Source organism: Canis lupus, chromosome 38 (assembly GCF_048164855.1).
Source record: "Canis lupus baileyi chromosome 38, mCanLup2.hap1, whole genome shotgun sequence".
Taxonomy (NCBI): domain Eukaryota; kingdom Metazoa; phylum Chordata; class Mammalia; order Carnivora; family Canidae; genus Canis; species Canis lupus.
The window spans coordinates 5,877,767-5,904,517 of NC_132875.1; the positions used below are offsets into that span (position 1 = coordinate 5,877,767).

A 26,751-nucleotide genomic window follows, 5' to 3' on the forward strand; every position below is an offset into this window, starting at 1 on the left:
GCTCTGCACGCAAGGCCCGAGAGACCCAGGACGTCCTCAGGAGTGAGGCCAAGCCTGCACCGGCCACTCTCGGAGGACTCCAAGCTGACCCCCACCCCTGGCTTCCCCCCCGTCCCCGTCCACTCGTCTGCTTTCCCAGGAGGCATCCTAGCACAGAAGTAGCTGGTCCTAGCACCACGACTGGAGATCAGGGCACAGAAGTGTCCCTGTGTACAATGGCAGCTGGGGCTTCTGCGCTCAAAGTCCGAGAAGCGAGACAGAAGGAAGAACCCTGGGTGTCCACCCCCCCACCCCACCCCCGCCTCGCCGGTCCCTGCTGCCTCTATGAGCTCCAGGAGGCTGTTGAGGGATAGACTTTCTAGAACAGGGGCCAGCAAACATTTTATGAAAAGAGCCAGACGGCATAGGTAGTTAATATTTCAGGCTGTCTGGGCCACAGACACTCTGTCACATATTCCTTTTCTTTCTTTCTTTCTTTCTTTCTTTCTTTCTTTCTTTCTTTCTTTCTTTCTTTCTTTCTTCTTTCTTTCTTTCACAACCCTTTAAAAATATAAAAACCATTCATAGCTGGCCGGCCCTATGACACAGCCCGCAGGCAGCAGTTTGCCAACCCCTGGTCTAGAACAGCACGACGCCCTCCTCCATCCCTGCAGCACCAGCCACCTCCCCATCGCAGGACTCTGGCCCCTGAGCTGCCCTAAGCGGGCACCGCCGGCTGAGGCTTTGCAGGAGGGACCACAGCGGGCAGAGCAAGGCCCTCTGGGCTCACAGTACGGGCAGCCCCCGGTAGCCCCTTTCGCCAAGTGACTGGTCGGGTATTTTAAACAAATATGGGATTTTCGTTTCAGCCCTGCTCATGTGTCCTGGGGGCGAATTAAGCCTCAGCGTCCCCCAGTGAGGTAGGTACATACTATCAGCCTCATCCCACACCTGCAGATGCTGAGTTTAAGAGCAGAACTGGCCGTCCTACTGCTGCCCACAACTACGTGTCAGAGTTTAAAAGGAAGCTGAAGAGTCTAGGCTTTACCTTTTCTAAGAACACGATCAAGGATTTTTTTGTTTTGTTTTGTTTTTTCTGTCCCACCCAAGCCCTGTGATTCAACCCCAAAGAGAGCAAGAATCCACGAAAGAGTACGGTCAGCCACACAGAGCTGCTTTCCAGGCCTCGGTGACACACTCTCGAAAACAGAATTAGCTCAAGCACTCAAAGCTACCGGCCTAGGTGGAGCAGCCCTCTCTGCCCTGCCGACAAGTCTCTCCGAACTAAAAATAAAGTTTATAAAAGTAAATTATCTCATCTTATAACTTAAGTGCATCAAGCATTTCCTTAAATATAGTTCACACTGAAAATAAAGTTACTTTTGCTGTACAGTTGGTGTCTGTTATAATTAGGAATAAACTTTGATGATAAAGCATGGAAGGTTACACACTCACACACACATCTGTCCGTCTGTCTGTCTATGGGTATATGGACGGGTAGACATATGCACCTCTTGACGGGAGCTTCCCCAAAATGGTGGGAAGTTGTTAGGAGTCTCTAGGTACCTAGTTCGCATGAGAATGTCTATATTAAAAGTCCCTGTCCTTAATGATAAACACATCTTCATACCTAAAGCTAAGACTTATCAGAAACATGAAACTATGCGATCCATTATGTATTCAGTCTTTGGAAATGCCGAGCTACACCAGGGCGTTATACAACAGCATCCCCGACCAAACTCCCTCCCCAGCCCACCTCCTCCATGGTCTCCCCATCCTAACGCCGGCCCCGCACGGAATACGGTTGTTCCAAGTGGGAGCCCCGCCACAGAACTCCAGGGAAAGACTCAAGAGGTAAAGTAAGAATTCTGCATGGAGTACAGGTGGTCGATGGGGTTTCCCACTCTGGACTGCAGGGGCCCAGCTTCCGAGGTTGCTAGGAAACAGTCACCCAGGTTACTGAGGGAGGTGTCGTCACTATCCAGGTCATGGAAGAGGGGCTCGGCACCTGTAACAGAGATAAAACGGGTCGTGAGGGTCCCGAAGATGAGACTCCCGTGGGCGCCAGGAAATGCAGCAGGATGCAGCCCCCAGAGGATGTCTCCCAGCGGGCGCTGGGGAGCGGGTGGAGGGAGCCACTGGGGAATGGGAGGGAGGTGGGCCCTATCCACAGAAGGCCTCTCAGGTGCCTGGAGGGCTCGGGTGCAAAGTGCAACCGCTGGAGCCCGTATAAATTAGGACGGGACAAAGGGCCAAATGGTGCCCAGCAGAAGTAAACATCCCAACGTCTAGATGGCGAGTTTGTGGAGTGGGGAGGACGCGGCCCCACTGGCTGGAGAGGCAGGTCCAGGGCTCCTAAGGACTTGGCCCCCTCAAGGGAAGCTCTTGACGGAGGACTAGTAAGAAGGCTAACATCGGTGCTTGGTGCCACCTCCATGGTAACAGGGGTCCCTTCAAACAGCAAGATCAGGGACGCCTGGGTGGCCCAATGGTTGAGCATCTGCCTTCGGCTCAGGGCATGATCCTGGAGTCCCGGGATCGAGTCCCACATCGGGCTCCCTGCAGGGAGCCTGCTTCTCCCTCTGCCTGTGTCTCTGCCTCTCTCTCTGTGTCTCTCATGAATAAATAAATAACATCTTTAAAAAAAAAAACAGCAAGATCACACTGAGTGTCTGCTGCCCGCCCCCCAAATGCGTCCTGCAAGGGAAAGATGGTGAGGTGCCCACCCTCGACTAAGTTACACCCTTGTCAGAGAAGACAGACTGTGGAGCAGCCCAGGCACCACGTGACAAGAACCCAGAGCTGCCCTCGTTGTGCCCTGCACACCTTCCACCTGGCCAGACGATTCTACGGATGAATGAGCAAGTGCTCAATGAAGTCCCCGCAGAGGGACTTTGCATCACGCGGAAAGATGGGTCACTTCAACTTTTTTTTTTTTTTTAATGAAGGGGAAGAAAAAGCATTTGCTTGACAATACCAGCGAGCTGGGGCATGTGTCTCCAATACCGTTTTGAAGGTTTGCTGAATAAAATAGCTTTATTTTTAGCGATCAGCGTCATCTTGCACAGGTTACACAGAACAGATGCATCGCGGAGGCCACTGACCTCCTGTGTATAGAAATCTAGTGACCTCTCTCTGGCCCTGGACTGAACTTCAGCCCTCCGCTCCCGAGCTCGCCCACCCCGTCAGGGTGCCCAGCTGAAGCAGCAGCAGGGCAGGGAGAGGCGGCTAAGCCCTCCCGATGCCCAGCACTTAAGGCAACCCCAGTGTGGGGGTGATGGGAGTGGGCGGGGGGTACTATCCACTTCACAAGTCAGGTCATGTTTCAGGAGTTAATTTAGAATGCCTAAAAAGCATCAGTTCAACTAGAAACTTCGCTTTCTATACTTTTATGTAATTTCTTTCTTCGTGTAACAGTTTGCTTAGTTAAGGCCTTTTGCCCACATCACTGCTGGTACCGCTTACAAGCACGTGGTACCTGGTATGAAATGAAAGGAGGGAAATTTGATCCCAGCAAACAGGTCAACAATGAAAATACAACCTCTTATGTAAAACTAACAAGAATCCTTGACAAGGAGAATAAAAGGAAGTATCACTAATGACCATGCGTGTTGGTCTTTCTTCTGTAGCCGCTTGTTAGATGATTCTAGCAAAATCTTCTGGGCACGTGTTCTACTTGGCTTCGGGGGAGCATATGGGAACCACGTGGATGTGTTTGGAAGGGAAGGGGGAACTGTGCAAGCAGGTCGTGAGAGGTGCCCGTGGGCCCTGAGTCCATCTTACCATATGGGTGCATGTGGTCTCCCGGCATCTGGGGCGGGGTGAGGCCCTGTCGGAAGGGGTCTGAGCTGTAGACACTCTGCTCGATGGCCAGGAGCTGCTGTGGGGTGGGCAGTGCCGTGTAGGGGTTCATGATCCCTTCCATCCCAGCATTCCCACTGCCATTTGTCTGAGCTATGGGACAAAGAAGAAGACAGATCATTCTTCGTGTGCAGCCCAGGACTCCACGCTGGGACAGAAGGCAACAGCATCTTCTGAACTTCATACCCCCCATGGCCCGGTGTCCCTGTCTAGCACCAGCCTTTGCTATGGCTTCATAAGGAGGAGTGACAGGGGCTGATGCCCATGATACTGTGAGCCCCACTGGAGTGGGACATGCTGAGTCCGCCATCCCACTGTCGCCCCACCATGCACTTCTCCATAGGCCTGCTTGAGCAGCCTGGCAACACCGCAGCCAGCTTCCCTGGAGCCAGCCAGCCAGCAGAGCACAAAGTAGAAACTGCCACACTTTTTGTGACCCCGCCTCAGAAGTCACTCCGTAGGTCATCCCAAGTCAGTGTCCAAAGGGACAACACAAAGGTGTGAACACCAGGTGGTGAGAGGCATGGAGGGCCATCTTGGCCGTGGGACCATGATGAGATTATTTTCCTTCCTGGCTCTTGGTTTCCTCATTTACGAAATGGTCTGGAACGAGGTGACATCAGTGGCTCCCAGCCTGTGCCCTGCCAAGGGCCATCACGGTCAACCTCAGAGAATAGGGATGAGGGAAGTGCAGTTGAATTTGGAGAGTTTCCTTGAAATATATCATTAAAAGCAAGGCGTTTGATGCTACCCACGGGTTTGGCAGCCACTGGAGATGATGCATCTAAAGATCCTTCCAGTCTCACCCCTCTGGGAGCCCGTCAATCAAGCTGGGTTTATGACACCGGCCCCACTGACCCTATGGAGCTGATAGAAAGACTCAGTGAGATGGTGTGAATGTGCTTTGGAAGAACTTGCTACAGTTGTGTACAGAATTTTTGAAGAACAGAGGACTCACTGCCTGCCTCCATATCTTGTGTGGTTCTCCGTTAACTCTCAGAGACTCTACTTTCCACCAGCTTCTGCTTTCTTAAGTCTACCCTTTCTTAAGTTGCCATTCGAATTCTTCCAAGCCTCAAGCACTCTGAGCTGGTGTTCTCATACTGCCTTGAAGCATCCTTCCCCCTTTGACCATGTGGACCTATGTGGAGTCAACGTGCATGGGTCTTCCTAAAGCCTTCTCTTGTCCGTGACACCCCTCTGAACTTACCAGGGCCATAGGGCTGGTAGGTGTGATTATCCTATCACCAGAGATAGCCTGAGGCACCAGGAGACAGAAAGGCTGGCCCCAGATCAGACAGGTCTGCGGGTAGAGCTGTGGTAGCTTTCAGGTCTCCTGAGCAACTTGCCCCTCCAGCCTTCCCTGGTCCCCATGTCTTTGTTTGACTTCTCTGAGCATCTATCTTGCCACTAAGATACTGTCTGGCTTAGAAGATAAGAAGCCAAGAGAACTCCGGGCTGCAAGAGTCAGATTCTAGAGTGAGCCTAGCCTAGGTATCAAGCACAAGGCAAGGTCCACGTAAGGACAAGGAGTCCTGTCTAGGGGCTGAGAACCAATGTCATGGCCCATGACCTTCAATGTGTGGTCCACAGGCTGGCAGCGGTGGGAGTTTGTTCAAAATGCAGGATCTCACGGTCTACCCAGACTAGAGGAATCAGAATCTGTACTTTACCAAATGTCAAGTCATTTATGTGCATATTGAAGGCTGATAATTCCTGCTTGAGGTACACAGACCCTAGGTCTCAGGGAATCCCACTGGATGGCTTTTGGGGGCACATCCCTTTAAGAATAACACGGTCATAATATAGTTATATATTTGATTTTTTTTTCTTTTTAACGCCCTTGAGCAGCCTCCTGCCCACAACCTATCCCTTCTCACCCTCTTTCCAGTCCTCACACCATCCCTATGAACCACAGCAGCAAATGAAGGTGCATGCAGGAGGGAAGAGTTAGGGCAGCACAGCCTAGCAGAACCCAGATTCAGAGGCATATGCTCTGGTCCTGACTCACCCGCTACTCAGCCTTGCAGAGCCCTCGTCTGCTCATCAGTGAGATGGGGACAAAGTACTGCTCTGCTCCCCTGGTTCAGGAGGGAGGTGTTGTCAGACTTGGGTCAGGTGAGAACACCCTGAACTATAAACATGCCCGACAAGGGAGGGGGATACAGTTTCACTAGCAGTATTTTTACTATTTTATGTTGTTCGGGAAAGGGGTAAGTCACAGTGGTGTCCTGTCAACCAATTTGCCAGGAAGGAGGAGGATCCAGGTGTGTGCTCTTTGGGGCGTCCTGCCAAGTGGGAGCTCTGGAGAAGGTTTGAACCACCTCAGTCAGATCCCTGCTGGAAAAGCCCACCCCCCGCCCCCCGCCTTGGTGCAAATGGGGCTTCACTGATGTGGCCGTTTCCAGAGCCGGGGGAGGGGGGGCGGGGGGCGGGGGGGCTAGGCCTGGAGGCTTGCAAGCCTGGCTGCAGGGGCCCCGCTTACCGGAGCTCAGCCTCTGAGTGTTCTGCTGGTCCTGTTGCTGCTGCTGCTGCCGCCGGGCCAGCTTCTTCATCTGACAAGGAGAGGGTTAGAGTCAGGTGACTGGCAGCAGGCTCCTGCCGGGGGTGCAGGACAGGCCTTGTGCGTAAAGCAGGGGGACACTCTCGAGTTCTGACTCAGTGAAGGAACCATGCTGGGGGAGCCAGCCACATGTCCCAAGGCTGGTTCAGGCTCTTCACCTGCAGCCATGGGAAGCCAGCTGGCTGGGAAGCATGAGGCTGCGGGTCTTCACAGGCACAGGAACTTCCTCTCAGCAGCTAAACATCATCGCTTACGTTGTGACAGTTTTAGGTGAAGTGTAAGTGTGGGTGTGGGGACCACAGCCCGGCTTGGATGACAGCAAGGGGTTGCTGACCGGGTGTGACCTGGGATGTGGCAGGAGGCTGCTCCCTGCCCACACCCCCATCTGCTGGCCCTGGGGTCTGAGACGCCTGCCAGGAGACCTGTACCTCTGGGTAGGGAGCTGATCCCCCAGAGCACCCTGTTAACACCAAAACTTCCTGGCAGGAACATTTTAACCCGAGCTTCTCATGCTGTGTTCTGTGGAAGGTCAGGGCTCCGCGAGACCCTAACCAAAACCAGCAAACATTGCTCAGAGCTTCAACCTCCTCTGATTTATGAATCCATTAGGTTACGGGGCCTCATTCAAACCTATGGAAACATGGAGTCTTCTCAGGATGGAGTATGTGTCGTTGGCCCTGCGCTGAAGGATTTGGTTAGGGTGGCGCCGGGCTATCTTAACAATCATGATCAGATAATGAGATGTGAATTTGTCACCCAGTATAGAGCAGGACCCCAGACACATGGGCCATGGGCCACATGCATTTTTAGGGGCAGGAAACCACATGAGTGAAAGACTATGGTGGAGCAACACAGACCTCAGTAGGATCCAGAGAGCAATATGACAATTGGGGTGTACATGGCGGGCACTGAGTCAAGGCATCCATGCCACCCAACATCATAGGATATCACCTCAGTCACATGTGTGCTATGCAGGTTTCTCTTCACAATTTTAAGAGAACGTTGGTAGCTGGGTTTAAAAAGATGAATTAAAGAATCCGCTTTTACCAAAAGACACAGAAAGACATTTATTCTGGCAGATGGCTGGCCAGAGTCATAGTCATGGCCACTAGGAAAATCAAAGCCATCTCACTAGAACAAATGCCCCATCTCTCCCCTTCTGCAGGGCTGACATGACTGTTAATAACAGAATTTTTGAATCATGAGAACTACTCCATCCTGGTTAGGGTTCTGGTTAGAGAGCCCATCTGCGAATACTAAGTCCTACTGCTATTATCAGGAAACCAGCCACACAGAGATAGATGACAGTATGAAGTGGATTACCTTAGCTCTCTGGTTCTGGAACCACACCTGGACGACACGGACGCTCAGCCCTGTCTCTGCGGCCAGGGTCTCCCTCACCTTGACAAAACGGAACATTAAAAATAGAGAAACATTGGCATCTCGGGGGGGGGGGGGGCAGGACGTTCCCTATGCGGCGCACAGGCAGGCTGTGTCTTATATAGGAGCTGGCTAATGTTTAAGGGCAATGTGATCCCAAACACAAGACCACTGCTTCCCTTCGGGTGGAGAGAGGTCCTTCATCAGGTAAACGAAGAAAGGAATGATTACTTTAGATGTGCATTCCAAGAGGTGTTCCTCAGCTTCTCTGACTCTGGAAACTGGGCCTTCAAATGGTCTTTGAACATCAGCAAAATCTATTACTGTGCTTTAGGAGTCACATCCATGCCTATGGAATAACCTACTTAGGGAGAATGGAGGGGGCAATGACTTTGCAAGACAAATGGCCCTCTCTTGTCCTCTTCTGTCTAAATTCCTTGACCTAAATTTTTGGTTCTGTCCCTCACAGAGCTCTAGGTGACTTTGGGTGTTCCATGAATATTCATCTTCACTGTTACCCTGAGTGAGCCCTACTCAAGGAGAATAAGACCAGAGTGATCTGGAACCTGGCAGAGCAAAGCGGTCAGCTCTGATCAGCACGTGCTCTGTGGCCTTGCAGAGACGGGACGGTCAGGAGCCCCGTGATGAAGAGACGGTTTAAACATCCGCCCTCCACGCGGACACACAGTGAGGGACTGGCAAGGTGGCAGGAAGGGAAGAGGCGAGAAGCACAGCCTTTCTGAGAGCAAGGCTGAGAGGCACTGCCCTCCTGGCTTAGACTCTGGGCTGGACATGAGGTTGAATGCAAAACACGGGAGCAGAGAGCTCACAGGAGGCCTTGGGAAGTGCTCTACCTTTACCACACCACAGGGGCTGAGGACAAGTGAGATGATTAGACGGGATCTCTAAAGCACATCCTTCTGCTAAGCCACTCAAATAGCAGTGTGCCCCGGCCCCACCTCCACCTGCTGAAACCCTATCCATTTTTCAGAGGCCCAGCTCAGAAGCCACCTGTTCCACAAAGCCTTGCCTGACTCCCCAGACAGAAATGACCTTGCCCTTCCCGGCTGTCCCTCTGTTAGGTTCTCAGGGCCTTCTTTCCCTTGTTAGTTATGTGCATATGCATCTCTTCCCCACTAGGCCTGCAGGCTGCCTGGCCAGCAGCACCAGGCACAGGGCCATTCAGAGGCTGGGAGCCTAGTACATGTAGAAAAAGTAATAAATGAAGGATGTGGTCATTTGTCCTTGCATAAGCCTACTTTGGGGCTACTTTACTTCCTCCCAGCACCTCCCCTGGAGCCTAAGGGTGCAAGGGCAGGGAGAGAAGGAGGTCTGCAGGAGGTCACATGTGGTGATGGACTGTACTGCTGGTCAGGTCAGCAAACATCTCCCCCTCTCTCCCTCCCCGGCTCCAACGGGCAGGCCTCCCCCCATGCCTCACACCCAGTGAGCCACATGACTTGCTTTGGCTCGTGGGATATGTGTGGATACGGTATGTGTGATCCAAGGAGAGCCTTTCAGTGGGTTTGCCCAGTATGACTTGGCCCCTTGCCTTCTGCCATCCTCGTGACAACAGCGCGCTCCTTCAGCCCAGAGCCCCGGAGAGGCAGGTGGAACAGGCCTGAACCTGAACCCAGCTGGGCCACAGCCAAGCCACCGCCCAGGAGCAGGAAAGCAATGTTTGCTGGAAGCCACTAAGATTTTATTTGTTATGACAGCAAAAGCTGACTAATACAGATAGAGACATGGGAAAAACAATGCCAACTTAAAAAAATATGTATGTCCCCATGAGTTTCTATTAAAAAAAGTTTTCTTGCTTGTATCGTCTAAGTAACAAGACTGAGCACATGGCAGGTAGTCAATAAATGGCAGGTGCTGCGTAATGGGCACAGCTCTCTGTGGCAGAGACCGCTGACTGTCCCCAATATCCATTTTCTCATTTCTCCTATTGATGATTAAATCCCCAAGCATTAGCAGGGCATGTGGTCACCCAGGATAGACTCGTTTCCCAGCCCCCTTACAGGAAATGCAGTCATGGGATTAAATTCAGGCCACCACGTATGAGTGAAAGTGATACAAAGACGCTTGGGGCATGGCTTGTCCTCTTTCTCCACCATGGCAGCTGGAAAAGATGGTGACACCTTGGTGCCTTAGAACCCTATGACTGATAACAGAGCTCCCTGCTGGTCTTGGATTGCTCATCTCCAGACTGTGACATGAGATGGAAATAAATCCATACCTCATCAGGTTCGCAGCAGCCCCATCTGTAACAGCCCCAAACTGGGAACACCCTGAACACCCATCCACAGGTGACAAATGGACAAATTGTGGCACATCCATACAGCGGGATTCCATTCAGCCACGAAAATGAATGAACCAAGACATCAGCGAGTCCCCAAATCACTACTCCAGGTGGAATAAGCTAGACCCAAAGTAAATAAATATATTTCTACAAACCACTATATTTTTTACTATTCTTGTTATAGCATCTGAGTCTAGACCCTAACTGGCACCTGCTGCTGCTGTTCCTGCTGTTGCTCTCCACGAATTGAGCAAGCAGCCACGTGAAATGGCTATGCAAGCACAAAAGCATAGGGAGATCCTATTATTTCCCTGGCCATGGCGCCAGTGCTCCAGAGTCTCCAAGAAGGCTCGGGGCCACCTGCACAGACTATCTGAACAGCTCCCTCACTGCCCTGACCCCCGGGTGCATCCATCAACACTCCGGAGGAGCACAGAGTACACGCAAACAAGGGGGGGCCCATCCCCTTTCCTCCCTTCCTCCCCCCTGTACCTTTCTGCACGGCTTAGAGGACACTTCAAATGAGGCCTTGAACGCTCTCCTCTGTTGGGTTGTCAAGATGGTTCTGGGACGTTTGGGGCGCTTATGGTCCTTGCCATCTTCAGCAGCTCCTTTCCCTGCCCCATGCGCTGACTTACAAAGACTTTCTTCATCATCACTTTTGCCTAAAGGAAGCAGAAAACAGTATGTTACATTCTTTAAAGCCACTTCCTAGAGCTACAGGTTATTCTAGAACAAGGCACTGGGGTCCGTGTCCTCAGGATGGCTTCACATGTGAGTGCAGGAACCTGTGTGGGATTGACTTGAAAGCCTCCATCCAGGAAGGTGCAAAGGAAAATATTTCTAAAATCCAGGGACAGCAACCAGAAAGTCTACCATTACGGCTCAGAATTTTCTCCCAGGATGGTGTCCTTGATGCAAAGTTACTAACTGCATGGCCTGGGGCAAGTTACTTACCTCTCTCTGACTCAGTGTCTTTCCCTGGGACATTAGGGATCCCACTTCATCGGGACTGTTGCAAGGATTAAGCAAATTTACCAATAATGTGCTCAAAACGCTACTTGGCATATAATAAATGCCCAAGAAGCACTGGTTATTAATGTTATTTTTTAAAGATTTTATTTATTTATTTGTATTTTTTTAATCAGAGGTCGATTTTATTTATTTATTCATGAAGAGACACAGGCAGAAGGAGAAGCAGGCTCCTGCGGGCGGTGCAATGTGGGACTCGATCCCAGAACCCCAGGATCACGACCTGGACCGAAGGCAGACGCTCAACCATTGAGCCACCCAGGTGCCCCAGTGTTATTTCTTAGAGGTCACTTTTTTCAAGTCTAGGCCTGGAGAAGTTTTCCATAACTACCTAGACACTGTGCCCGAAATTCTAGTCACTGCCAGGGGCTAGAAAATATTACTGTTTAAAAGGCCATAACGATCCAGCATTAGATTACCTGTAGGGACCAGTAACTGAGAATGGACAAAATACAGGGAGTTTGCCAAAGTTGCTTGTCTAGAAAATAAATAACTATTAGAATAATTGTATTTATATTTAGGTGGGTTATGTGAAGGAAGCAAGGCTTTTAGTATCAGTCGCATTCTCTCCCAGACCACCTCTTGCATCCCACGGACCTCACACTCCTGAGAAGATGCTTCCAGGGTCTGGGAAATAGCATGTGAGGGAGACGTTTTGCTCCTTTCAGCACCAAAAGCCCTTGGCAGTTATGTGCCCAAACAACCTGAATGAGAACCTGGTTTCTGTCTGGGTCCTACAGAGCCCAGCTGTCCTCTTGCCTCCAGTGGAAGGCCCGATCCCCAGCTCCGGTGTCCTGACGTTGGCTCCCCCTCCGGCCACCTCAAGAAACCCAGGAGATGGGGACCTCCACAGTGAGCTACACACACTTGTTCATCCCACCCTCCCCTGTAAAGGATGCTCATCTGCACGTGCTGGTTTAGCGTAGACTATTCATCTGAAAGGACGATGGCCTCTTTTCTCTAGGAACACTCAGACATACGCTTGGAACATGAAGGGACACTAACCTGTGAGGCCCTTGAGGGCCTGACCCTTTCAATGTCACTGAGCAGGTCTGACGCCGGCACACCTGAGTCTCCACCAGCTCACCACCCTCCATTATAGGTGCGGTGCTATGGGAGTGCGGTCATGCACTGGGCCTCAGTTTCCCCACCTGCACCACCGCAACAATGACACCCCCCCACACCGCAGGCAGCTCAGGGGTAGTGCTATTGTGGGTTCCAGCACAGAGGAGGCTCCAAATCGATGGGGAAAGAATGTCTTTTCCTTTCTGCCTCCTTCCCCTTGAGAGAGAGCACAGGGGAAAACCCAGAATGATCAAAGAAGAGATCAAAGAAGAATCCTCGAGACAAGGAGTGGCTACTCTGGCATCTTCGCCTCAGAGGCAGCTCTTCCATGGGGCAAACCCAGTAAGCCGACCTCAGCCATCCCTCCCCAGAAAGAGGTTTGAAGATCTTTCTAGAAGGATGTTTTCAGAATGGTAAGGAAAAAAGAAGCATATAAGAGTGAAAAGCCACAGGGAAAGAAGACGACCCCACAAGAAGAGAGACAGTGGGGAAAAGAGCCACAGACTCCTCTCATTCACCTTCTCAAGGCCCTACACCCCACTGCTCAGAGACGACCCCCTGCCCTTCAAAGCCTGGTCCTTCACTGAGGCCAAGAATTCGTGTGCTGGTGAACTCCCAGGGTCAAAAGGATGCTCCTCTGGTACCTGTGAGGCCTTCAGTGAGTTTTCTTTGGAAACGGGCTCACCCCACACCCCACACCCCAGACCTCCCACAAGGCCAGCGACTGAAGTCTGGAACACAGGACCAAGGGGGCCACTGCAGACGACATTTAAAAATGCAGCCGTAGGGGATCCCTGGGTGGCGCAGCGGTTTAGCGCCTGCCTTTGGCCCAGGGCGCGATCCTGGAGACCCGGGATCGAATCCCACGTCGGGCTCCCAATGCATGGAGCCTGCTTCTCCCTCTGCCTATGTCTCTGCCTCTCTCTCTCTCACTGTGTGCCTATCATAAATAAATAAAATAAAATAAAATAAAAATTAAAAAAAATGCAGCCGTAGGATTTGCTGCATTGCACACTTGAAATACCCAGGACACTGTACGTGAACTATGCTGGACTTTAAACCAAAAGCTTAATTTAAAGAAGTTGGAAAGTATGCAATGTTTTATCAGATAAAAACAATAAAATAAGATGTAACCATATATTTTAAGAACTGCAGGTCTTATAATCAGTTTTGTCCATAAAATGGTATCTGCAAAAGTCTCCGGGGGCCCAGCCTGGTGCTCCTGCAGTCACTCCCCACACAGTCTGGGGCGAAGGCTTACTGACAATGAGGAAAACAAAACCAATGAAAACGTAAAGTCTAAAATCACACTAGATTCACTGACAACGGCTCATACACGCTGCCACCGTCCGGGAAAGCGACGTGGGCTCGAGTCACCCAAACTCAGGTCTCAATTCTGGTTCTGCCAACTATGAGGTGTGATCTTGGACCAATTCTCAAGACTCAGTTGTCTCATCAGGGACAGTGACAGGGCTGCTGGCATTAAATGACATGATATGCGTAGGGGGATCGGCGCTGTCTAGAACCTAACAGGTGCTTAGTAAATCACTGTCGTCGTCGTCGTCATTATTACAGTGACATGAAAGAAGTATTCTTAATCCGAGACACATGTTTTCTGTTAATAATAGCTGCCTGACGGGAGTCTGAGTTAGGGTCTCACAAAGCCGGTGTTCATGTCTCTCTCTGCAGACACAACCCCAGCCAGCACGGAGAGTCGGTTCTGTCGCCTGTGAGCCTGTGAGTGTCGTCCACGATGAAGGTGAAGGGAGGGAGAGGGGGTTGGGCCGGTTCCAGATTGTTTGGAGGCCAGGAGGCCAGCTAGCTGAAGCCCCAGGGCCCTACGCTCCCCCTCACCCCCCGCCCACCCCACCCCATCTGGGCTGCCTGCATGTTCCCCAGGACCTACTATTCCATCGTGGAAGGACGGGCAGGAGGGAAGAGAACGACCCCTAGGCTCACCCCTGGCGCCCACCGTCAGAGCACGTGGACAGCACTACGCGTGGCCCTTCATCCTCTCTATGCCCCATAGGAGGAGAGGTGAGAACATGTTTACATGTTTTCAGAAGAGGAAGGAGAAGGGGGCCGGGGCTGGGGGAGGACAGAATGAACTAGATTAAGATTGGTCTCAAGGGGCACCTGGGTGGCTCAGTGGTTGAGCGTCTGCCTTCAGCTCAGGGCATGATCCTGGGCTCCCTGCATGGAGCCTGCTTCTGCCTCTGCCTGTGTCTCTGCCCCTCTCTCTGTGTCTCTCATGAATAAATAAAGTCTTTTAAAAAAAAAAAAAAGAAGATTGTTCTGAAGTGTTCCTACTGCTTTTGTGGTACCTTTCCTCTCTTGGATTCTGATTTTCTGCTCCTTCTCTCTCTCTCTCCCCCCGCCCCCTGTCTCCTTGGGTCCCACATTTTGCCTTCCAAGAAGCCTTTCATGATCTAGACCAGGAGCCTGCCTACATGCTTTTTTTTTTTGTAAAAGGCCACAGAGGAGATATTTTCCTCTTTGCAGACCTGACAGTCTGGTGCAGCGATGCTTTGACTTTGCCATGGGTGCGCAAAAGCGCAAAAACCACAGACCAGACCATATGAGCCTGGTCTGGGGGTGGGGGTGCTGCGATCCCCCCACGAGAGTCAGCCAAAAGCGGCACCAGGCCAGATGAGGCCTGCAGACCACTGTGGGCCGATCCCTTCTCTGGACTGCTCCCGATCTCCGGTGTTCCAGCAAAACCTACATGTCCCGCTTCCCAGTCCTTTCAGGTCCCGACTATGGGGGCAGGAAGCCCTGCTGATGGGCACCCCGGGAGTTTGATGTGCTCTCTCCCACCATCAAAAACATCTATGTATCGTGCAGAAAAGGCCTCCAGCCACCTGGTCACCGCTGTGGAGTTCCAGGTGTCCTTGCAGAGCAGGGGGAGATTCTGAAGACGGAGCACGCGGGGGCCTCCTGGCATCTCACAAAGCGCCGGCAGATGCCACAACCCAGCTGCCAGGGAGAATGTGGACCATCGCTAAGCATCGCCCTACTTTTATCTGCCGGGCTGTAAACATTCCGGGCCTACCTGTGCCCTCTGACTCTCATGGGGAATTTCCAGGCTGCTCCTGGGATGTTCAGGGGCTCCCCCGCCTTCTCTTGCTGCAGGGCCAGGCCTGTCCCACTCGGACCCCAACTTCTCCATAAAACACATGCAGTGGCTAGAACACTAGTGATTTTCCCAAGAGAAAGAAACATTCTAGAAGAGCTAGGAAATTTCTCCCAGCACCGGCAGGAACACCGGAGAGCAGAAGATAAAGACAGGCTTTCAAATAGCAGAGACGTGGGAGTAGAAGGAGGAGCGGCCCCGCTCTGTTGCCAGCGGCTCCCACACCCAGATGCAGGCCAGAGCGATCCCTCATAATTTAACCTGACACCCCTCAGTGGAGATGAAAGGAACACCACTCGCTGTCTCCGACAACAAATGTCAGCATCCCTGGAGGCCATTTAGACACAAACACAGCATAAATCTGACTCCTAGCGGGGAAGTCCAGAGACGAAGTCTGCACACACAGCCTACCATAGTGAAATGAATTTGCTTGGCATAAAGTTTGAACATGTTTCTCAGGGTCTCTTTTTCCCCCTTTCTCATAAAAAAAAAAATCTGGAATGGTTCAGGGCTGTTGCTTCCCCCTTGCCTGGCCCTCCCACTCGTTTATGACATAAGCAATCACAGATGAAAGACCCAGCCATGGTTTATGGCCCTGAGACGGGCTGTACTACCTGTGGGGCCTCGTAGATTCATTTCGGGTTGTTGGAAAAATCCCAACGGCCCATAAACAGGGAAAGAGATATCTGAGGTTGGCCCAGGAGGTGAGGGCGAGGGAGGAGGGACAGAGACCTGCATGCTAGGGAAGGGAGAGGCAGGAACAGACCTCAGATGCTTCCCCAGTGATGAGCCTCATAAATGTCCTTCAGACCGGGGGAGTGGAGGAAGGGTCTGAGACTCGCCGTGGGTGGAGGGGGAGGGAAGGAGGGTAGGGTGGAAGTTATGAAGACAGGGTATATGAAGTCAGGAAGCTATTTCAGTTGCTGCCCTGCACTGCAGGATCGAAATTCCTTTCTACCTGAGCAGATAGCAGTGGTCAACTCCGAATGCACGGCACCATCTCAAATCCAAGGGACAAGCAGCAAAGTCCCCTGGAAAAGGCGAGTCCCTGCAGATACTGTTTGAAACTGCCTTCCACGTGGCTCTCAACTCAGACCAAACCCAGGTTCCCATGAAAGATCGGACCTGGAACTGGTTCGCTGCATCACTCGCTCATTAAGCATCCCCTGTGGGGCTCACGTCAGGCGCCGTAGCAGGACAATTCTGGGCGACGCAGATGAAGAAGACTCAGCCTCTGCTGTCACAGAGATCTCAGATGAGGGAAGGGGGAAAGATTCACCACCCAAATAATGACAACTCTGCTCAGAGGAGCTAGGGGAGGGGACCAGAGGAGGCAACATCGTGCAGGTGTCACTTGAACTAAAAATGAGTGACACACACAGGGAGCAGTTCCAGATACAGGAGATGGGGCACTGTATGTCAAAAGAGCAGAACTTTCCAATGGCATGGACGCAAGGCAGGCCACCATATCCACTGTGAAGACTGGGCTGAGGACATCCCTTAGGTCCCAGGCTGCACAGGGACCCTGCAACAGAAGAAAATGCCCACATTCCAAGTACCAATTCAGTGTCAGGCTTTGTGTCCAGGATGCACGAGTCCTCTCATCTCCATGGCAACAAGCATAGCCAGGAGTATCATTAACTCTGCTCCACCTAAGGAATAAACAGAGCCTCAGAGAGGCTCAGAACTCTCCCCTCCAACACACAGGGCCTAGGTGGCAAAACCGAGTTGCATCCGAGGCTTGTCTACTTCCAAGCCCAGGCCTGAGGTGTTCCCGCAGGGAGGAGAGAAGCAGACTTTTTTTAGAGAGAGGGAAAGGGAGGAGGATGGAGGGGGTAGAGGGAGGAGGGAGGAGAGAATCTTAAGCAGCTCCACACCCACTGTGGAGCCCAACGTGGGGTCTCGATCTCATGACACTGAGATCATGACCTGAGTTGAAACCAAGAGTCAGACGCTTAACTGACTTGAGCCACCCAGGCGCCCCAGACACAGACTGTTTAACCAGCAAACCAGACGTAAGTAAAGGACAGTTACCCATGTCTATCCCAGCCTAAGAGCGGGGACAATTGGATGCTCTGTCCCCCACAGTCACTGCAAGAGCACTCTTCATATCAGGTGACGTCTAGAATGGTCGAAAGTAACTCCGGCCATGAAATAGGAGAGCGGGGTTCTTAGCCCTAATTCTGCTACTCACCTGTATGCCCTTGGATGAAATTCCCCACATCTCTGAGACTCAATTTCTTCATCTACAAGATAATGTAAAAATCCCTTATGCTTACCTAATACTTGGCAAGGAGTCATTTTACAATTGCATTGTTTCATCATTTCTATCACAACCCTAGGAGGCAGGAAATGTATATATATATATATATATATATATATATATATATATATATATATATATATATATATGCAAACTGAGGCCCAGGGAGGCTGTTGTGTTGCCCAAAGGCACACAGTTGGGATGCTCTGTGTTGTGCCTCCATGTCCCCTCTCCCTGCCTGAGCTGCCTCATGGGATTGTTACGAAGATCCCAGGGGACCTGGTATTTGCAAAATATCAGGTGCTGGCCAACTGCGGGCGGCGTCACCATTATTAAAGAGCGAGGAAAGAAAGGCTCACGAGGAAGGCTTTCCCGGGGGTGGGTCATCCACCTGAGCTCCTGCTGGAAAGCCATTCTTTTCAGCCCAAAAGGGAAGTTGCCTCACCTTCCTCCCCACAGACTTCTTCTCACTGCAATCCCAGCAGAGATCTCCAATCTCAGGGCACGAAGCCTTCCCAGAGCACAGCAGACAGAAGCCAAGCGCAATCCTGAGTCAGGCTGGAGGTCAAATGTCCCAGAAAGGCACCTTTGTTCGGCAGTGCCCACAAGGGATGCGGGTTCCTGTGTCAGGCAGAGGGAGGGGCCAGCGGGCCAGCCAGGACCCCAAAGGGAGCTGCATTTCCGCTCTGGGAATGCTGGCAGCCACCACAGCCTGACACCCGACTGGCTTGCCTCAGTGGCTGGTGCTCTAGGACAGGGAAGCCTTGCCAGGTTGGGGGTTTGTAGGGAAACTTGACAGTATTGGTGCAGATTGCTGGGATTATCGTGAATTTGCATCACTTTGGGTCCTTTTCACATTTGAATAGGCTTCATGCTAACACCTACCCTGCCTCTGTCCCTCTCTGGCCATGAGCATGCACACATACACATACGTGTGTACCCTGCATCTTTTCTGCTGAATTCTTCTGCTTTCCCTGTTTTTTTTTTTAATTTTTTAAAAATATTTTATTTATTCATGAGAGACACAGAGAGAGAGGCAGAGACACAGGCAGAGGGAGAAGTAGGCCCCCCTGAGGGAGCCCAATGTGGGACTCGATCCCTGAACTCCAGGATCAGACCCTGAGCCGAAAGCAGAGTCAGACCCTGAGCCGAAAGCAGAGTCCAACCACTGAGCCATCCAGGAGTCCCTGCTTTCCCGGTTTTAATAAAAACACGTGGGCAGCTCGGGTGGCCCAGCGGTTTAGCGCTGCCTTCAGTCCAGGGCGTGATCCTGGAGACCCGGGATCGAGTCCCGCATCGGGCTCCCTGCTTCTCCCTCTGCCTGTGTGTCTCTGCATCTCTCTCTCTGTATCTCTCATGAGTAAATAAATAAAAAATCTTGGGATGAGCACTGGGTGTTATTCTGTATGTTGGCAAATTGAACACCAATAAAAAAATAAATTTATTAAAAAATAAATAAATAAATAATCTTTAAAAAATAATAATAAAATAAATAAATAAATAAAAACACGTTTACATGCAATCCAAACTAATAAGCACAGGTGCAAATGCTGACTGCCCCTCTGTACAGACTCATCATATATGGAAATACTAATAATTGAGACATCACAAGATTCCTCTACACCAACATCACTATATGCAAATCAAGAACAGACAGAAAAACACTACACAAAGGCCAGAACTGTGTTGTTTTGATTTAGCTAACATTGGAGACGGACACTGGAAGCTTGTAACAAGCCCAAATCAGGTATTTGGGGCTCAGTGCTCAGGCCTCAGTAAAACTCATCAATCCAGCTGCATGATGGTTCACGAGGTGTGGGGTGTGATACGCATAACATTGTCCTAGGTTAGTATTAACAAGGTCTGAGTGCATTTCCTCCGGTTTAGAAACAGAGTTAGGTGGATCGAATACTCTCTCTCTTTGGAGTTGTCCAATTTTGCTGCATTAATTACTAGTCTTCAGGAGGATAAAATAATCTGGGAAAATGAAATTGCTTCAAGTCAGTGTTGGGAAACAAGGGGTTAGTTCTGTCTCTAAATTAAAAAAGACCCAGACAGCAATCCTCTAGGTGGCTGGGGAGTTGAGTGAGTCGGCTAACACTATAAATGTTCTCACCGCGGAAGTGAGTCCTCCCTGGACAGGTCCACTGTGGGCTTAACCGTACAGAGAAGTCGTTCAGATGACCACAGCTCATCCAACTGCCTGTGCCCTTGGCAGGGACGCCCTGGTTGTGATTCGGCCCTCTGCTGGCTTGAAGGAGCAAGGCCCTTCAAGACCCGGGCCAGGTCTGGGTCTCCAGACCCTAGTTCACCCCACAAACCACAGAGAGACTCAGAAGAGCAAGGAAATGTGGGGTCAGGCACACAGGGTCTGTGCTTACCCTCCGCCACTCTCCGGCTATGTGACCTAAGGCCAATGACCTAAGCTCTCTGACCCCTACCTTCCTGAATTGTAAAATCAGGAGAATAAAGACCTGCCAAGCCACCCTGGTAGGGCTGTGAGAACTTGAAACCAGGAGTAGGTAAAAGCACATTTTTTAAAAACTGCAAAATACTATAGAATGTAAGATGTTTTCAATGTTCTCATTTTTACTATGTCTTCTGGATGGCTTATGAACCTACTGCATGTCCCCACTGCCTATGAAGCTCACACCGCTCATCCGGAATGTCCCGTCACTGCACAGCTACACCTGGGTGTGTGCCTACCACGTACAGGCTCTCTTCCAGACACGGGGTGAAGCGGCCTGGACAAGAGCGATGAAGGCTCTGCCCTCCTATCTCTGGTGGGAGAAGACAGGCAATGCATAAATGAAGGAGATCATAATTCAGTCTGTGACAATGTTAAACGCCGGGAATAAAATAAAATAGACCAATAGGCTACAGAAGGACCAAGGATAGTAGAGAACACTTTGTTCAGTTGTGTAATTCTGTACCCAAAAGATCTAAATCTTCTGGGGCCACCCTCAACTCCCTTCTGCGCCAGTTCCTTCCCTTTCCCAAAACCCAGAGCCCATGTCTGTCTGCCTCAAATGTTTTAGTTACACAAGAATATTTGAATCAGAAGGCAGCTTTATATGTTGCCTTACATTCTCTAACCACTGGAGGTAAAAATATCATAAATTCTAAGCACGGATTTTTTTTAAACTCAATTAATTACCACGTAGTGTATGATTAGTTTCAGACGTAGAGGTGATTCACCAGTTGCATAGAACACCCAGTGCTCACTCCTTCACATGCCCTCTTTCATGCCCATCACCAGGTACCCCATCCCCCCACCTCCCCTCCAACAACCTTCACTTTGTTCCCTGTAGTTAAGAGTCTCTTATGGTTGGTGTCCCTCTCTGATTTCATGTTACTTCATTTTCCCCTCCCTTCCGCTTTGATCCTCTGTTTTGTCTTTTAAATTTCCACATATGAGTGAAATCACATAATTGTCTTTCTCAGATTGACCTGTTCTGCTTAGCATAATACCCTCTAGTTCCATCCACATCATTGCAAATGGCAAGATTTCATTTATCTGATGGCGGAGAAATATGCCATTGTGTGTATATATATCTTCCTTATCTGTTCATCTCTCAATGAACATCTGGGCTCTTTCCATAGTTTGGCTATTGTGAGCATTGCTGCTATAAACACTGGGGTGGATTTTTTTGAAAAAGTACTGCACTGGACTAAGCTAAGAATCCTGTTAGGACATAGTTCTATGGGTCGTGTAGCAGAGTGGTTAAAAGCAGTGCTTTGGACTCAAATAGTCTGCTCCATCATTTTATCATTTAGCTGGTGATCTTGGTCAAGCGACCTGGCATTAAGTTGGTCTTCCCATCTGTAAATGGGTTAAAAGCATCTACCCAATAGGCTAGTTATAATAGTTAAACTAAACAATTTATGTATAGTATTATGGTTGGAACTTAACAAATGCTCACTAAATAATTATAATTCTGTATACTTCCATATAACTAGAATAAGCTTCTAGAAAACAGAGATACATCTAAATTATCTTTGTATTCTCCACAACCCAGTGCCGTGCTGAGCACTCAGGAGAATAATAGTTAGTTGTTAGATAGTTCATGTCCCAATCAATACAGAATGAATCCAAAAGTCACACTGGCAATGCGTGGCACAAACAGGCACCCTGCACAGCTCTGTCTCCCCATTCTTCACAAATTCATTCACCAATGCCAACCAACTTCCTGTGGTTATAGAAATTATTGGAGAATTACTAGTTACCTCTATACTTGGGGGCTCAGCTGGGATGAGATGTGCACCCCTTAAACAATGATCTGAATTTCCCTTTCCCATTGCTATTGATCCCACAGAGGGCCCTCTGTTTCCTCAGTACCCATCCAGTTATGTTTTCAAGAGGAGAAGACAGCAGGTCATAAAAAAAGAGAAACTCCAAATTATGATTATTAGGGATAAAGGGAGGAAGAAAAGGAAAAAAAATGGAGACATGGACAGAGAGAGGCCAACACTGTGGAGCAAGGACCATGGCGCAACTTGTCCATCAGCCAGTCATCCGGTGACTGGAATGCACAGTCCCCAAGGACAGCTGTGGGAAGGAGCAGGCCCTTGGCCAGGAGGCACTCATCCCTCTCAGGCTGGGCTGTCCTTCCTGAGAGATCGTCAACAGACATTCACATGGCCACAGTTCTTCACAGGTGAGAACACATGATTGGGCTTGGAAACCAAGTATTCTTGCAGAAAGAGCTTTCTCTAAATTAACTATAAACTGAATATAATTGTGTGCCATGATTCTACACCATTTGCAGAGTATTTATGGTTACTACCCTCAAGTGAAATTGGGTATTTTGAGATGCTCTTGACATTGAAGAAATCATTGCTGATAGCACCATCACAGACACTTCATGTAATTAGCTAGCTCTGAATTTCTAACACTAAAAACTCCTTTTCTCAACACTGTCATTACTTATGAAAGTATAGAGTTTGTTGTTGAAATAAGGGTAAGAGGAAGCATGCTGTTGCCCTGAACCTAAGACCACTGTTATTATAGTCTAGACTCTGGAGCAGTGGTTCTCAGATTTGAGCATGTCTCAGAACACCTGGAGAACAGGTTAAAAAGTTTTCTGGACCTCCCTCCCCTCCCCAGAGTCTCTGGGATGCTGGGCCTTGTCCCCAATAGGTCTGAGAGGGTCTGACTTTCCATTTCTAATATTTCTCAGGTGATGCTGATGCTGCTGGTACAGAAACCACACTTTGAGAATCACTGACCTAGAATATTCCTCCCTCTCTTTGCCTACTCCTACCCCTGCATGTATACACAGGGAGGTCTAGCAACCAGAATAGAGTCATTTTTCCAGTTTTATCAGCAAAAAATTGACATCCATTGCTGTATACACTTAAGGCACACAGCATGATGATTTCATTTGTATATAGTGAAATTATTACCGGTAGCTTCTGCTAACATTGCTCTATAAGTTTAAGGCACTTAAACTAACATCCATCTTCTCCTATAGATACAACGAAAAGAAAGAAAAAATTTTCTCCTCGTGATGAGAACTCTTAGGATTTATTCTCTTAACAACTTTGCATGCACCATACAGCAGTGTTAGCTGTTATCAGCAAGTTGTATATTCCATCCCTAGTGCTTATTTATCTTGTAACTGGAAATTTGTACCTTTTGATCACCTTCTTCCAATTCTCCCTCCCTCCACACTCCCCTCTGGTAACAAGTCTGATCTGTTCTATGAGTTTTTTGGTTTTGTTTGTGTTTGCTTATTTTTCTTTAGATTCACATAGAAGATTATAGTATTTGCCTTTGTTTGACTTAACATCAGGACCTTAAGGTCCAACCATGTCACAATTGATAGGACTGCCTCATTTTTAATGGCTAAATAATATTTGATTGTGTATAAATACCTCAACTTCCTCATCCATTCATCACTGATGGACACTTAGGTTTCCATGTCTTGGCAACTGCAAATAATGCTGCTATGAACATGGAAGTCCAGATTTCTTTTCGAGATCCTGATTTCAATTCTTTTGGATATGTGGCCAGAAGTAGAATTGCTAGATCATATTGGTAGTTCCATTTTTAAGTTTTTGAGGACCCTCCATACTGTTCTCCCTAGTGGCTGCACCAATTTACATTCCGACCAACAGGGCACAAGCGTTCTCTTTTCTCCATATCTTTGTCAGCATTTGTTATCTTTTGTCCCTTTGATGATGGCCACTTTAACAGAGGTGAGGTGATATCTCATCGTAGTGTTAATTAGCATTTCCTTAATGATGAGTGATGTTGAGCAACATTTCATGTGCCTGTTGGCTTCCCATATCTCTTCCTTGGTGAATGTCTATTCAGGTCATTTGCTCATTTTTTACTTGTTATTTGGGAATTTTTGCTATTGAGTTGTATGAGTTCTTTATATATTTTGAATATGAACCCTTATCAGATATATGGTTTGCACATATTTTCTCCCATTCCATAGCTTGCCTTTTCATGTTGATGGTTTCTTTTGTGGTGCAGAAGTTTTTTTAGTTTGATGTAGTTCCACTTGTCTATTTTTTATTTTATTGCTTGAACTTTGAAGTCCTATCCAAAAAATCATTACCAAGATCTATGTCAAGAACCTCTGTTCCTGTTTTCTATTAGGAGTTTCATGATTTTGGGTCTTGCATTTAAGTCTTCAACCCATTTAACTTAATTTTTGTTAGTGGTGTAAAATATGGGTCCAGTTTCATTCTTTTCCATGTCAATATCCAGTGATCCCAGCACCACTTATTGAAGAGATTGTCTTTTCTCCATTAAGTACCCTTAACTTCCTTGTCAAATACTAGCTGACCATATACACTTGGGTTTATTTCTGGGTTCTTGATTCTCTTCCATTGGTCTATTGGCTGTTTTTATGCCAGTATAATACTGTTTTAATGACCATACCTTTATAGTATAGCTTGAAATCAGGAAGTGTGATGCCTCCTCCTTTCTTCTTTCTCAGGATCTCTTTGGCTATTTGGGATTGTTTGTGTTCTATCTAAATTTTAGGACTTTTTTCTACTTTTGTAAAAATGCTTTTGGAATCTTGATAGGGACTGCACTGAACCTACAGATGACTTTCAATAATATAGGTATTATTTCAACAATATTAATTCTTCCAATCCATGAACATAGGATATCTTTCCATTTATTTGTCTCTCCTTCAATTTGTTTTCTTTTTAAAGATGTTATTTATTTATTTGGGGGGGAGCACAAGTGCGGGGAGGGGCAGACAGAGAGAGAGAAGAAGACTCCCCCACTGAGTGCAGAGCCTGATGTGGGGCTCAATCCCGGGACCCTGGGATTATGACCTGAGCCGAAGGTAGGTGCTTAACTGACTGAGCTGCCCAGGCACCCCTCTTCTTCAATTTCTTTCCTCAGTGTCTTATCATTTTCAAAGTGAAGATCTTTCACCTTAAACTTATTCCGAAGTATCTTATTATATTTAATGCTATTGCAAATGGGATCAATTTATTTCTTTTTCAGAGATTTTGTTGTTAGTGTATAGAAACACTATGAATTTTGTATGTTAATTTTGTGTCTTGTAACTTTACTGAATTTATTAAGTCTAACAGTTTTCTGGTTCAGTACTTAAGATTTTTCTCTATATAAAATCATGTCTTCTGCAAATAGCGACAATTTCACTTCTTAAGGAAGAAGTAAATTGATATATTTTATTTCTTTTTCTTGCCTGATTCTTCCAGCTAGGACTTCCAGCACTATATTGAATAAGAATGGTGAGAGTGAGCTTTTATCTTCTTCCTTATCCTAGAATAAAATCCTTAGTCTTTCACCACCGAGTATGACGCTGGCTGTAGGCTTATCATATATTGCCTTTATAATGTTGAGGTATGTTTTTATGATTGATTTGTTAAAGGTTTTTATCATGAAAGTTTTTATGATGGTGAATGCTTTTTAAGCATCTACTGAGATTATATCACTTTTTTCATTATATTAATGTGGTGTATCACACTGACTGATTTGTGTATGTTTAATCATCCTTTCATTCCAGGGATAAATCCCATGTGATCATAGTGAATCATCCTTTTAATGTGCTACTGAATTTAGTTTGCTAGAATTTTACTAAGAATTTTTGTATCTATCTTCATTAGGGATATCGACCTATGGTTTTCTTTATGTAGTTCCTTTTCTGGTTTTTGGCATAAAGCTAATAATGCTGGCATTGTAAAACAGGTTTGGGAGTGTTCCCTTCTCTTCAAATTTTGGAGGAATCTGAGAAGAGCTGATGTTAATTCTTCTTCATATGTTTGGCAAAATTCACTAGTAAAGCCATTTGGCCCTGAATTTTTCTTTATTGGGAGATTTTTATTGAATCAATCTCCTTACTGGTAATTGGTCTAGTTAGATTTTCTATTTCTTCCTGATTCAGTCTCAAAAAGTGACACATTTCTAAGAATTTTTCCATTTCTTCTAAATTGTCCAGAATGTTGGTATAGAGTTGTTCACAGTGGTCTCATAATCCTTTGAATTCCTGTGCTATCAGATGCAATGCCTCCTTTTTCATTTACAATTTTGTTGATTTGGAGTATTTTTCTTTCCTGGTTAGTCTAGCTAAAGGTTTATAAATTTTGTTTATCTTCTCACAGAACTGTTGGTTTAACTTTTCTACTGTTTTTTGGTTCTGTTTCATTTATTTCTGTTTTAATCTTTATTATTTCCTTTCTTCTGAAAGCTTTGGGCTCAGTTTGTTATTTTTCTAGTTCCTTAAAGCATTGAGTTAGGTTGTTTATTTAGGATCTTTCTTGCTTCTTAATGGAAGGGCTTGTTGCTATGAACTTTTCTCTCAGAGCTGCTTCTGCTACGCTCCGTAAGTTCTGATGTGCTGTTTCCATTTTCATTTGTCTTTTTTAAAAAAATATTTCCCCTTTAATTCTTCTTTGAGTCATTGGCTATGGATGTACATTGCTCAGGTTTGGAAAATTTTTAGCCATTACTGCTTTAAAAATACTTTCTGTCCCTTTCTCTTCTCCTTCTAGAATTTCCATAATGCAAACACTGTTTCTTTTCATTTTGTTCTATAATTCCCAGGGTTTCTTCCTTTTTTTCATTTTTTTTCTTTTTTGCTCCTCTGACTGGGTCATTCCAATGTCCTATCTTCCAGATTATTAATTGTTTCTTCTGCATGATGAGTCTACTTTTGAAATTCTCTATTGAATTCTTC

At 47.9% G+C, this 26,751-nt stretch overlaps 1 protein-coding gene across 1 annotated transcript in view; it reads right to left on the reverse strand.

Moving 5' to 3' along the window:
• Positions 1 to 311: 311 nt before the first annotated feature.
• Positions 312 to 26,751, reverse strand: part of LMX1A (LIM homeobox transcription factor 1 alpha) — a 152,631-nt gene continuing 126,191 nt past the window's right edge. Inside the window, exons 5-9 of the mRNA XM_072814529.1 lie at positions 10,578 to 10,750; positions 7,727 to 7,804; positions 6,326 to 6,395; positions 3,763 to 3,933; positions 312 to 1,987 (exon numbers count right to left, since the gene is read on the reverse strand). Coding sequence (XP_072670630.1) covers positions 1,827 to 1,987; positions 3,763 to 3,933; positions 6,326 to 6,395; positions 7,727 to 7,804; positions 10,578 to 10,750 — 653 coding nt within the window. The 3' untranslated portion in view covers positions 312 to 1,826. The remainder of the gene's footprint in view (positions 1,988 to 3,762; positions 3,934 to 6,325; positions 6,396 to 7,726; positions 7,805 to 10,577; positions 10,751 to 26,751) is intronic.